The sequence below is a fragment of the Myxocyprinus asiaticus genome, chromosome 24 (genome assembly GCF_019703515.2).
Source record: "Myxocyprinus asiaticus isolate MX2 ecotype Aquarium Trade chromosome 24, UBuf_Myxa_2, whole genome shotgun sequence".
NCBI lineage: Eukaryota > Metazoa > Chordata > Actinopteri > Cypriniformes > Catostomidae > Myxocyprinus > Myxocyprinus asiaticus.
Window position 1 is genome coordinate 36394938 of NC_059367.1, and position 14395 is coordinate 36409332.

Genomic DNA, 14395 nt, shown 5'->3' on the forward strand with positions numbered 1-14395 from the left:
TATTAATAAAATTACATTTGTAATTTAACAAATTCTGAAAAAAATTAAGTTGACTTGGTTCCAAAAAAAATGTAATTGAAAAGAGGAGAGATATCCTATTACAACTAAAGTGAACAAAAAGGAGATCTAAACTATTTACAATAAACAAACTATTTTGTTTCCTTACACATAAAAGAGTACTCCCAATCAGTTCCACACAGTATATACACTGGCAGCCAAAAGTTTGGAATAATGTACTGATTTTCTCTTATGGAAAGAAATTGGTACTTTTATTCACCAAAGTGGCGAACTGTTCTCAATGTATAATCAGGACATTAATAACGTGAAAAGTTACTATTACAATTTGAATTTTTTTTTTCAGAACTTCTTAAACTACTTCAAAGAGTTCTCATCAAAAAATCCTCCTCATGCAGCAATGACAGCTTTGCAGATGCTTGGCATTCTAGCTGTCAGTTTGTCCAGATACTCAGGTGACATTTCACCTCACGCTTCCTGTAGCACTTGCCATAGATGTGGCTGTCTTGTCGGGCAATTCTCACACACTAGCTGATCCCACAAAAGCTCAATGGGGTGAAGATCCATAACACTCTTTTCCAGCTATCTGTTGTCCAATGTCTGTGTTTCTTTGCCCACTCTAACCTTTTCTTTTTGTTTTTCTGTTTCAAAAGTGGCTTTTTCTTTGCAATTCTTCCCATAAGGCCTGCACCCCTGAGTCTTCTCTTTACTGTTGCACATGAAACTGGTGTTGAGCGGGTAGAATTCAATGAAGCTGTCAGCTGAGGACATGTGAGGTGTCTATTTCTCAAACTAGAGACTCTGATGTACTTATCCTCTTGTTTAGTTGTACATCTGGCCTTCCACATCTCTTTCTGTCCTTGTTAGAGCCGGTTGTCCTTTGTCTTTGAAGACTGTAGTGTACACCTTTGTATGAAATCTTCAGTTTTTTGGCAATTTCAAGCAGTGTATAGCCTTCATTCCTCAAAACAATGACTGACTGACGAGTTTCTAGAGAAAGCGGTTTCTTTTTTGCCATTTTTGACCTAATATTGACCTTAAGACATGCCAGTCTATTGCATACTGTGGCAACTCAAAAACAAACACAAAGATAGTATTAAGCTTTATTTAACAAACCAAATAGCTTTCAGCTGTGTTTGATATAATGGTAAGTGATTTTCTAGTACCAAATTAGCAGTTTAGCATGATTACTAAAGGATAAGGTGTTGGAGTGATGGCTGCTGGAAATGGGGTCTGTCTAGATTTGATCAAAAATGACTTTTTCAAATAGTGATGGTGCTGTTTTTTACATCAGCAATGTCCTGACAATACTTTGTGATCAGTTGAATGCCACTTTAGTGAATTAAGTACCGATTTCCTTCCGAAACAGCAAAATCTGTACATTATTCCAAACTTTTGGCCACCAGTGTATATTTATACTCATTAAGAAAAAACAACAACATTACTTGTTGTATAATCATGCTTGTTTAAAGGTGCATTCAGTAATTTTTTCCTCATTTAAAAAGAATCACGTGATTAGCCACACACTACTCTCTTAATCTCAGTAACTGCCGTTATTGGACCCTTAACCCATGAAATAAGTTAATTATAGCTGACTGTGAATAGTGAATTTCTACAATGCTATTGATAATTGAAAACTATTGCATTTGAAAGATGCTGCATCCACACCACTAGGTGTTAGTGTAAGTCCAAGATGACGAATTCAAAAAATTACTGCGTGCGCCTTTAAGTCAGGGTGTATGTTTCTTTGTTTGTGTTTCAGAGTTCAAGGAGACAGCAGAAAGAGTGCAGAGTCAATACAAGATGGAGAAACAGAAACGTAAAGAACTGGAGTTCAAACTTAACAACGTGGACGAAGAGCTTCAGGACATGAAAACAGAGAAGGACAGCCTGGAGCGAGTGAGGAACTATTGTTGCTTCCATTTGTGTGTTAATATGTGTGAGAGAAAGACAGTATGACTGAATATCAGGAATATCAATACCTTCGTTTGGACCTCTTTGGGGTAATCATGTCTATTAAACTGTTTCAGACTCTCTCAGACAGGAAGAGGAAGTGGCAGGCGGAGAGGCAGCGCTGTGATGAGGAACTAGAAGAGGTGAGGAGGGCGGGGCAACAGGAGATGGACAACCTCAGGAGCCAATTACGTAAAGCCAGAACCAGCACTGACCACGCCTCAGCTGAACAGGTAAATATGCAAATGAGTAGACTGAGGATGGGAAATTTAACACTTTAATATCTGCAATTAAAAGTTGACTGTTTAACACGTTAAAAAAAAAGGTTTAAAAACTATCCGGGTTTTTCCCCCCCACTTCCTGAAAATTCACTAATATATTTTCCCCACTTCCTGTGGATAAAATTGGCATATATAAATTTCCAGGAGGTACATGAACTAGGTCTTATCATTAAAAGAATCGTAATTGGACCCAGAATTGTTAAATTCCTCACGTTTCTATTCCTTTTTCTTTTTTAAATAATTTATTAAATAATATTTTTATATGTTTTTTTGCAAAAGTAGCTTAACCAACATGTGTTTGTGTAGCTGGCTCAGTTGCAGGCAGATCTTGAGCAGGAGTGGCAGCTGAAATGTGATCAGACTCTTGCAGCAGCACGTGAACAACAGAGGAGAGAACTGACTGAACTCACAGAGACCAGAGACACAATGCAGCTCAAACTCACACAGCTGCAGGAGAAGGTACACACACACACACACACAAACACAATATGACAACAGAGTGAGCTTAGGCAATAATTATACACAATCTCTTAGGACGTCTTCTCTCTCTTTAAACAATTCATTTCAGTGAATCGTTTCATTTGGATGCTTTTTTTGGATGCTTTTGATTTTTATGTCTAGGCCTATTTATTCACCAGTACTTTTGAGTCATTATTTTACATTTAGCTTTTTGTAGCTAGTAGTATAAATTTGAATACATATATTTCAATATATGTAGTAAATATTTAAAATGTTTATTTTTTTAAGGACTACTGTTTATCACAATGTTTTTTTGTTGCTAAGTTGCTGTCATCATCATTTGACATCCTTAATTATTTATTTTTTTGTATAAGATCAATGCTGCTGCTCTCATTTCTTAACTAATTATATAATCTGAAATTGATTTAATTAAACAAGATTTTTCCGCCTTAAATATTCATGTAATGAATGTACTTGTAATGTAGTGAGCTACGTTGTGCTAGTAACTTGTAGTTTAACTAATAGGGTTGCACTGATAAAACCCCCTTTAAATTCTGTATTAAAGTGGTATAATGGATAATGGTGTGTAGAGGGCGCCGCTTGCTCACACAGTGCTGACTGAAGCGCTGAATGCAGACTATATTTTTAAAACACAGCCTTATTTTTAAGGTTTAGTAATCGAGCAAGGCCATATTGTGATTTCAGTCTTAATTCAATCAATCATATAGCATTAATAGATATACCGATGTCATCAAAGTCTTCTACATGTTGTGGCTATTATTATTTCTGGATTGTGCATTTGAATTCATAGAGTTTTTACAACATGTTTCCAATTAATTATAAATAAACAATCCTTTTTTCATAGCTGCATTTTCATGCTTATAACCGATATGCCGATGGTTTACATTCGGTCAATAATTGGCCAATAAATATCGACAGTCGATACATCGGTGCATCCCTAGTAGCTACCTACTTTTTCAAAAGGGTATCTTGACTGTAGTTTTGCTGCTTTAAATGATGTGTATCTTGTACGTAGCTTGTCATCACTCAAAGTAGCTTCCCCGACACCGATCCATGCTTAAAGAACGCTTCATAACTTTTGTACTAGTCCACACCTGTTTGACAGTTCCGTGAGAATCTTCTTTAACTCATTCAAACATTAAAGAATAAATCGTATTCATTTGTTAAATAGACAGTCATGCAAACAACCAAACTACTACTATTCTTTATCTCCCATTTATAGTTTAATATGCTGAAACAGTCACGTGAATCAGATGAACAGCTTTTACTACAGCAGCAGGACCAGCGAGAGGAACTTCAAGCCTTGAGAGAAAAGGTGATACACTAAGAAAAACGTACACAACCTGCCTCTGGTCTCTAATCTTTTATTTGTATTCTTACATCCAGGGCCGTGGGAAGAAGATTTATGTTGGAGGTGCTATAGTAGGAGGTGCATTTTTGCCTGTACATGTAAAAAAACAAAAAAACAATAAACTGTAAATTACAAAATTAAATAAAGAAATCAATTAATTAAAGATGCATAATAAAATTATATTTAACTATGGCTAAAATTATTAGTTTAGATTAGTTTTCATGACATTTTACAGTGGACGTCTCTTATTGTCAATTTGCACGGGATTAAGCTATTTCTATAGGTGTGTATACTGCTTTTACACTGCCGTTTCACGTTATTGATCTATAAGGAAATGTATTTAGCTGTGCTGATTAATTATGAAAAAAATATTAAACTTGTGCATTTTCTGGTGTCTTTGACCAATGACTTTAGACACAGAGAACTTCAGAAACATCAACAGTTAAAGTGCTCACAGACAGCACAAATTCACTGACTTTTTACCAGCATGTCAATTCGCAGTGGGCCACCTTTACTTGGGTTATTTTTAGGGCATTTTGTAGAAGATAGAAACACTGTAATCTTTGTTGCAGCACCTGCAGCCCCCCTACTTCCCATGGCCTTGCTTACATAATTCATTCTTTAATCTCTCCTCAATTAAGACACTATTAAAAAGGGTCTCATTCTACATTTTTGTAGCAATATTTTTTCCCCCTGAAGTCCACATATAATTTTATTATTTCTACTGTACCTTTAAGACTTGCGTATAAATGACCTCTGTTATAACTGAAGAACTGCTTGGCATGTCAAATAGTAACAGCGCTTACTTAAGAGATGTACATTTGCTGTCAGGTCAAGCATAGTTCAGTTCCTTTTATTACGGCCTACATTAGATTGTGACAGGATGTTCCTTGCGCTTGTCCCATTTAGTATGAGTGGTTTATTGTGTTTCAGTGCTCTGTATTGGAGCAGAAAGTAGTGTTGCTGAAGCAGCAGGGTGAGGCGCGTGTTTCAGAGCTGGAGAGGAACCTGGCAGAGCAGCAGCAGCAGACAGACGCAGCAGGAGAGGTGAGCATTCGACGACTCCAAATGCATTACAGTTAAGCAACAAGTTACAAGATGCCATGTTAGGCATGGCACGAAGCAGAGTATTTGAAATCCTTTCAGCCATGACTATATTCACTTCACAATTCATTAATTCCATCCTTTCAGCTAGAAGAAATAGTCTTCTAAAATTTTTAGGTAGGCTAAAAGGAAAATTCTGTCAAAATCAACTCTACCTCATGTCAACCCGTATGACTTTTTTGCGGAACACAGAAAAATAATTTTATGAATATCCTGGTCTGTCTTTTCAATACAGTGGCAGTGAATAGTGTTTCACTTTAAAGCTTTAAAAAGAAACCAAAAGAACCATAAAAGTTGTCCATGGTACTCACGCATCATATTCCAAGTCCTCTGAAGTCATACGATAAGCTTGACATCAGAGTCAGAAATGACGGGGGACTCGTGGCAAAAATGCCACCAAAATGTCCCTGAAATTTAAAATGTGGTGACAAAAAATGCCCTCTTAATGAATTCTTCAGTTATTTTTTTATTTGTAACATCTGCTATACATGTACAGTAGTTCTTAATATTCTGTTATAGTCCTAGTTATACATATTATGGCATAAAATGTGAGTTGAGTTGATTTGATCTTAAGGACAGAAATATTCAATTCTTCAAACACTTTACAAAATGGTTGTATTCATTTACATCAGTTAATAACTTTTACAGCATTCTTTGTTAAATTTAGTTTCTGCATATACTAATACAACTTTTAATGAAAAAATGAACGTTAATGCATTATAAACTAACATGAAACTAACAATGAATGAACAATAGAATATTCATATATTAACATTGATTTATTAAACAAAGATTAATAAATGCTGTAAAAACATTGCTCATTGTTAGTTCATGTTAACTAATGCATTAATGTTAATGAATGGAACCTTATTGTAAATTGTTATATTGTATATTTTTATTAATTAATTGATTGAATTGACATATTAGACACTAACAAAAGAGACAGTTTGTTTTAAATGGTTGGAAGAAAGATTGCCTCATAAAGGTTATAAAAAAATGCCCCTTAAAATAAAATACAGGAGGCAAATATTGTCCCTTTATGTAGAAGTACGTTTCTGACAATGCTTGACAATGAGCATTCATGAGCGCTGTGAGAAAAACGCTTTCAAAGTGGCACGTGTCTTCACATGAGCTTTTTGTTTTTAGTTCTACATTTTCGCACATGCCACTGTGAATTAGCTTCTCTTATGAATGGCCGATGGATGTCAAGACTTTCAAAGAAAAATTATTGACATTCTCAACTTTATCACCTCTCATGAGTTTGCATCCCTGTTTCTATTGTATGCCTTCAGAAGACTTAGAACATGATGCACGAGTAGAATTAACTACTTTTGATTCGTCTGGGTCCTTTTTTAAACTTAGTTTTTGCCATTCAACTGCCATTGTATTGAAAAGACGGACAGAGATATTTATAATAATTTGTCCTTTTGGGTTCCGCCAAGGGATTGGAACACATGAGGGTGAGTAAATAATGACAGATTCTGTATCATAGATTTTAGGACAACTGCAACGTGTATTGACCATTCAGCATCAAGGACCGGAACTGTCTGTGTTATATTTGAAACTGTATAAACCTTTCTTTTTTCAGGTGAAGCGAGTGATGAATGGAGTGTTCCAGTCTCTGAGGGGCGAATTTGATCTGAATGAGACCTACACAGGAAGTGCTGTACTCACAGTGCTGGTCAACACCATCAAGGTTTGCCTTAGGGATAGTAATTATTAATCGATAAATTGACGTTAATAATTTGATTAAGCTTATCGTTCGTCAGTTAATTAATTTCAGGACAGATGTGTTTAGTAATCATGTCAGCAGATGTTGATAAGGCTCTCTATACAGTCATCCGCTGCTAGAGGGCGCTGCATGTGACGTCTTGTCCGCATCACAGAAGAACCACAATCAGTTTTGGAGCGTTTCTCTATAAATGAACATTGTTTTCTGCATACACCGTGATAGTGTGTTAAAGTACAACATAACAACATACACTGTTGATCTGCTGGTCTCCTTGTTTCATCCCAACCTACAATTACATCAGTGATCGCTGGGAAAGCAGATTCAGCTGACATCTTACCAGCACCAGAGAAACAGTATATTATGTAGGCTACTATGTTTATGCAGTGTGCTATGATTTGACTTAATTTCAAATTGAAAAATAAGTCCAAAGGTCCAAAATATCTCACGATCCACAACGTGAAGTTTTAATGAACTCAAATATGTATCTTGTATACAAGTTATTATTAACAGTAATTCAATAACATTAATTAAACAATTCACACATTCATACTAAACATAGCCTAAATGTGGGGGCCTGGGTAGCTCAGCGAGTATGGACGCTGACTACCACCTCTGGAGTCGCGAGTTTGAATCCAGGGTGTGCTGAGTGACTCTAGCAAGGTCTCCTAAGCAACCAAATTGGCCTGGTTGCTAGGGAGGGTAGAGTCACATGGGGTAACCTCCTCGTGGTCGCTATAATGTGGTTCGCTTATGGTGGGGTGCGTGGTGAGTTGTGCGTGGATGCTGTGGAGAATAGTGTGAAGCCTCCACACGCGCTATGTCTCTGCGGTGACGCACTCAACAAGCCACGCGATAAGATGCATGGGTTGACGGTCTCAGACACGGAGGCAACTGAGATTTGTCCACCGCCACCCGGATTGAGGTGAGCTGCTACACCACCACGAGGACTTAGAGCGCATTGGGAACTGGGCATTCCAAATTGGTGAGAAAAGAAAAACGTAGCCTAAATGTATTAAAATACACTGAACTAAGTATATTTTAATAGGAAAATATCAATACTTGCATTTCTGAAGTGTATTAATTTCAATTATATTTACACAGTAGACTTAATGCGCATATTATCTGGAGTCCTCCACATGCATTTTGCGGTATTAACGTTAATGATTTATCGATTAATTTTTAATTTCCATGACAATTGATTATGAAAATGTCTGAAAAATGACATCCCTAGTCTGCCTCTTTGATCTCTCTGCAGTACAGTGTTAACCCTAAAAGCCATGTGTATCAAATGTGATACACAATTTTTGATGGCTCCTGTTTCACTCTCTGCTCAAGCTGATGAGCCAAACAACCTATAAACAACCTTATATTATATGAAAATACTATATTGACAGTTAAAAAATGGAAATTGTAAAACTTTTTTCACTGGGTCTCTAGAACTTATGGTAAGATGATGTCATAATACCTTGTAATGTAAAATAATGAGTTTTTTTATTATGACAGAGCAGGCTGCATACACCGATCAGCCACAACATTAAAACCACCTGCCTATTATTGTGTAGGTCCCCCTCGTGCTGCCAAAACAGCGCCAACCCGCATCTCACTATAGCATTCTGGATGATATTCTTCTCACCACAATTGTACAGAGCGGTTATCTGAGTTACCGTAGACTTTGTCAGTTCGAACCAGTCTGGCCATTCTCTGTTGACCTCTCTCATCAACAAGGCGTTTCCATCAGCAGAACTGCTGCTCACTGGATGTTTTTTGTTTTTGGCACCATTCGGAGTAAATTCTAGAGACTGTTGTGTGTGAAAATCCCAGGAGATCAGCAGTTACAGAAATACTCAAACCAGCCCATCTGGCACCAACAATCATTCATGTGATTATCTAATCAGCCAATCGTGTGGCAGCAGTGCAGTGCATAAAATCATGCAGATACGGGTCAGGAGCTTTAGTTAATGTTCACATCAACCATCAGAATGGGGAAAAAATGTGATCTCAGTTATTTGGACTGTGGCATATTTGTTGGTGCCAGACGGGCTGGTTTGAGTATTTCTGTAACTGCTGATCTAATTTCTTTAAATTGTCAGAATATTCAAAGCTCTTTGATAGTTTTGTTTTTTGTGGTGGGTTTGAATGTAATGGAATGGAATGGTGATTGAGAGATATACCTCAAAAGCCTGTTGTATCATATTTCATACATGGATTTCAAAGGTTTTTTTTTTCAATAAAATAATATACAAAATGTTAACCAAGCAAAATTGCTTATGCAGCAAATACTCATTTTAAAATATCAGTAACAATATAATCAATACTATCACTTTTACTTTATTAAAATAAGCTGTCATTTATCCCAACATAAGAGTCACTTTCAGTGCATTGAAACCACTTTTTTCACAAATAACCACTAGATGGTGCCATAAACATGTGAAACTTACATACCATAGGTTGTTTGGCTCGTCAGCTTGAACAGAGAGTGAAACAGGAGCCATCAAACGTTATGTGTCATATTTGATACACATGGCTTTATAGGGTTAAAATGTAAAAAAAACAATTTCTTCTATCACAGAGTGTCACACTGCAGCTCCTAACTAAACCTGTGAGATCTGCATCTGAACACAGTGAAAAAGAAGAGGAGGAGGAAAAAAATGAGGAGAGAGAGAGTGATGCACAGCCAAGACATGAGGTACACATAAACAGGAGGAGAGAGGAGGAGGAGAGGGATTCAAGTTCTGCCGGACAGGATGAAGGACAGTCGCAAGCGGAGAAGAAAGACATTTCACCATCAGTGGAGAAGAAAGACATTTCACCATCAGTGGAGAAGAAAGACATTTCACCAGCAGTGGAGAAGATAGACATTTCACCAGCAGTGGAGAAGAAAGACATTTCACCAGCAGTGGAGAAGAAAGACATTTCACCAGCAGTGGAGAAGATAGACATTTCACCAGCAGTGGAGAAGAAAGAAGTAACGGATGAACTCGAAAAAGAAGACAGGAGTGAACAGGACATTGTGGAAGAAAAGAGGGAAGATGTTGTATTAGAAAAGAGAGAAAATGAAGTTGTAGAAGAGAAGGAAGTTGAAGGCAATGCCAACACAGAACAGAATTTGCAGGCTCTCGAGTTGGACAGTGAAAGTTGGACAGAGACCGCACAGACTGGAAAAGAATTATCTGATGACATAACTCCTAAACAGGAAGTGAAGGTAATTAATGAGAGCATTACAGGTCCTTTAGATGAAACAGAAACTGCACAAGTGACACTAAGAGGACCTCCTAAGAACCCACCACCACCACCCCCTAACCCTCTACAAGATGACTCGACCAAAACATCTGCACCACTCTCCAGGTTGGTAGTTAACTACTAACATTATGGCAGTAGAAAGGGATAGTTCACCCTAAATCGAAAAATCTGTCATCATATACCCACCGTCATGTTGTTCCAAACCTGTATGACTTTCTTACTTCTGTGGAACACTAAAGGAGAAATCTTGAAGAATGTTCACACTGCTCTTCTCTATACAATGAAAGCATATAGTGACCAGGGGCTGTCAAGCTCCAATAATGACAAAAAAACAAACACCATAAAGGTAGTACATACTACTTAAGCACTGTACTGCAAGTCTTCTGGAGCTATATGATAGCTTTGTGTGTGAAACGAAACAAAATTTAGGTCTTTATTCACTGATAAATTTTCCCTTCCGTTATAGCTTCATGCATGAAGTTACAGCGAATAAAGACTAAAATTGCAGTCTCTTTATCACACAAAGCTAGCGAATGGCTGCAAAAGACTTGGAATCTAGTGCACAAGTTGTATGGACTACTTTTATGGTGCTTCATTTTCGGAGCTTGACGATGTCTGTCACCATTCACAGTCAGTCTTTGAATAGAAAAGAGCAGCATGGACGATTTTCTAAACGTCTCTTTTTGTGTTCCACAGAAGAAAGTAAGTCATACAGGTTTGTTTAATTTTCATTTATGGGTGAACTATCCCTTTAAATTACGCAATGGCTCTTCATCTACACATGTGAGAGGAGATGAGCAGTTTATTGAGTTAGTCTTTTCCACAGAACATGCTAGTTAAAGCAAACAGGAACCATTCTACACTCTGGGCAGTAATGAGATTTTACAGCATGCAGACTGAAGTGTAATTGAAAAATTAAATCATGCTTATGATTGTTGATAAATCCAAAAGTAAACCAAATAAAGCTTATGATCACTGTATAACAATGTAAATTAACTTTTTAAACAAATCTACTAACGCAGCACCTACCTTAACCCTCACTGTCCCGTGTGAGCATGTACCCCACTAGATAATGTGTTCAGTGTTTGTCCTCTTTCTCTGTCTCTCGTCTCATCTGTGCTCATCCTGCTATTCTCTCAGTCAATCTGAGAGGGTAGAAGAGGAAAATGGGGAGGAACCATTTTTCCAGAGTGCCGCCCCTCCCCAGCCCCCACCCGCACCCACTGATGAAGAGGAGGAGGAGCTGGTGAGCTAGGCTCACACACACATGCACACACACAACATTCATCTGATGGCCTTTTGTTGTTCAACTTCCCATTTTACTGTCATTTAAATAATAAAAAATATTGTCTTTTTAGAGAATTGTCAAAATAACTTTGAAAATGTGTAATTAATGATAATCTAATGAATGATTATTAACTATGTGATTCTGAAAGACCAAAATCCCCTTGAATTACACAGTATATTTTTCAGTATAACGTGTGAAAAAATGTGTTTAATGGGGGTGGTGTGGTATAGTGGTTAATGTTCAGGGTCGGATAGCAGGTTGCTGATTCGATCCCCACAAGGATCAATTTGAGCCATCACCATTGTGGCCTGGAGCAAGACATTTATTCTCTGTTTTTCCAGGGGGATTGTCCCTGAAATAAAGTCATGGTGCTGTTCTATGGTGATATCACATAGAAGTCGCTAAGTTTCATAATTAATAAAAATAAATGGTGCAAAAAAAAAAGATCCTGTTCTATTCTAAGATTTCACTTTCATTCTAATAGGCATGTAAAATGCATTTATGCATCGAGATACATGGATCTGACAATAAAAATTCAATGCATCCATTATTGTATGAAATAATCAATTATAATTGCTGAAGTATAGCTGCGAGCAGCAATTACGGGGCCAAGCACACCAATGGTAAACATTTTGATTGAATTTAGAATTCCAGGGATGATTTTGGTCAGGGTGGTGAAAAAAGACATTAGTTTAATGGCTTATAGTGTAATACAAGTGCTTATAACATTTGGCCAATAGGTGGCGCTGTCACCAAATTGATATGGTATTGTCAGGGCTTAGTCATAATGCCACAAATGAAGTTTCATGTCTATATGGCAAAATGTTCATTAGATACAGCCTCAGATCCTTATTGGCATCTTGCCATATAATTCATTAATGCGTTACACATGAACAGTTTGGTTTAGCAAAAAGCTTTTCATAAATTTTTGTCATGAGTGTCCCTAGATGACACACAGCCAATTTCATGCAAATAGGATGGACGGCCTAGGAGGAGTTTGATAAAGTACGTTTTCAATGAAATTCAAAATGGCGGACAGGAGGGGGGCCTGGGTAGCTCAGCGAGTATTGACGCTGACTACCACCCCTGGAGTCGCGAGTTCGAATCTCGGGTGTGCTGAGTGATTCCAGCCAGGTCTCCTATGCAACCAAATTGGCCCAATTGCTAGGGAGGTTAGAGTCACATGGGGTAACCTCTTCTTGGTCGCCATAATGTGTGGTTCTTGCTCTCGTTGGGGCTTGTGGTAAGTTGTGCGCTACGTCTCCGCGGTAACGCGCTCAACAAGCCACGTGATGAAATGCGCAGATTGACGGTCTCAGACGCAGAGGCAACTGAAAATCGTCCTCCGCCACCCGGATTGAGGCGAGTCACAACGCCACCATGAGGACTTAGAGAGCATTGGGAATTGGCCATTCCAAATTGGGGAGAAAAAAAAACAAAAATGGTAGACAGGAAGTATGACCAACCTTGGCAAATTGGGTATCATTCGACTCCATATGCCCCAATGAATCGAAAGCGACCCATCTAATGATTTTAGGCCAAACTATTCAGAAGTTATAAGCCAAAAAATAAATAAATCATATTTCTTGACCACTAGGTGGTACTGTGCCGAATCTGTGCAGGTACCCTCGCGTCATGCTTGTGAGGACAAATACCAAGTATCGTGTCAATAGGCTAAAGCATTGCGAAGATACAGCCACACGTCCATTTTGGTGTGCTTGCTGTCAAATTTGTTGATGCGGTCCACGAGAACGATTTGGTCTATCATAATAAATCTCATTTATTATGAGTGTCTGTAGATAATAAAAAATTTCAAGTGAATCGGATGCACGGTCTAGGAAGTGTTCGAAAAAGTAGGTTATTCAGAAAATTCAAAATGGTGGAAAATTTAGTGGATGGAGGATTAGAATCAGACTTCTGGGTTTGCCTACAAATTGACGTCACGGCTGAACAGCTGTATTGCGACTCGGCTTGACCCAAAGAACCAGAGGGAAAAAGGGAAAAATTCTGTTTCGAGGATTTAAGATTTAAAAGATATAAGCCGAAATGTAATTGATTGGCTAATCATACCCACCCCTATCAGTGTGCCAAACTTCAAAAATTTTCTACATACGGTTCTATTGTGCAGCCATAGATTGAAGAGCAGAAGCCGAATAATAAGAAAACGAACAGGAACAAAATGTGCCTCAGCACTTTCGGTGCTTGGCTCTTTATAAAACCCAATGCACTACACATTAATTTCTTTCCCAAAATGCAGTTCTTTTTATTTAAAATTCTTGTCATATACTCATGTTGTTTGTTAATTACAAAAACAATTAAAGGTACTCTCCGTAACTTTTGTCTTTGTGTCATCTTGGACTTACACTGACACCTAGTGGCTTGGATGCAGCGTCATTTAAAATCAATAGTTTTAAGTTTCAGATGCAATTGTACAAATTTTGAATACACAGTCAGCCATGATTATATTAATCAATGGGTGAAAGTGTCAAATAACAGGACAGTTACTGAGATTAAGTTAGTATTCGGCAGGTCATGTGATTCTAACATGTGTGGACTCTCTCCATGTAGAATAAAACAGCTTTTATAACGTTACAGATATGACTGGTGTCTTAATTTTAATGTGAGTGCTCGTGATTTTATACATATATTGCAAAATTACAATTCATGTCTTTAGGACATTAGTCAGTGTAAGCCACTTCGACATACTTCAAAAGATTACCGAGTGCACCTTTAAGGGGGTTTTAGGGATATGCTTTCAGCTGTGCCTAATAACACCCCTTATCAATGGTCAAATCACCATAACACACAGCCTCTCATAGCTTATTACTTTTATAATTAAAGTGTTTTCATTCTAAAAGTGTTTCATGTAGGCTTAAAGGAATAATTCACCCAAAAATGTTAATTCTGTCACTCACCCTCATGTTATTCCAAACCCGGATTACTTTCTTTCA

The 14395-nt window shown here is 37.6% G+C and overlaps 1 protein-coding gene and 1 long non-coding RNA gene across 9 annotated transcripts in view; one reads left to right on the forward strand and one right to left on the reverse strand.

Moving 5' to 3' along the window:
• LOC127415499 (uncharacterized) overlaps window positions 1-11306 on the reverse strand; it is a 30902-nt gene extending 19596 nt beyond the window's left edge. Inside the window, exons 1-2 of one of the 2 annotated variants that reach the window (XR_007892943.1) lie at window positions 11186-11293; window positions 1998-2193 (exon numbers count right to left, since the gene is read on the reverse strand). This is a non-coding gene — a long non-coding RNA (uncharacterized LOC127415499). Of the gene's footprint in view, window positions 1-1997; window positions 2194-11185 lie in introns of both variants that reach the window. The other variant, XR_007892942.1, reaches the window with a different exon arrangement.
• The window catches only part of fkbp15b (FKBP prolyl isomerase family member 15b), a 39984-nt gene that overhangs the window by 23740 nt on the left and 1849 nt on the right, over window positions 1-14395 (forward strand). For 6 of the 7 annotated variants that reach the window (XM_051654174.1, XM_051654176.1, XM_051654178.1 and 3 more), the window contains 8 exons: window positions 1778-1914; window positions 2046-2201; window positions 2556-2708; window positions 3952-4044; window positions 5014-5127; window positions 6773-6880; window positions 9486-10261; window positions 11297-11402. In XM_051654174.1, coding sequence (XP_051510134.1) covers window positions 1778-1914; window positions 2046-2201; window positions 2556-2708; window positions 3952-4044; window positions 5014-5127; window positions 6773-6880; window positions 9486-10261; window positions 11297-11402 — 1643 coding nt within the window. The remainder of the gene's footprint in view (window positions 1-1777; window positions 1915-2045; window positions 2202-2555; window positions 2709-3951; window positions 4045-5013; window positions 5128-6772; window positions 6881-9485; window positions 10262-11296; window positions 11403-14395) is intronic. The other variant, XM_051654180.1, reaches the window with a different exon arrangement.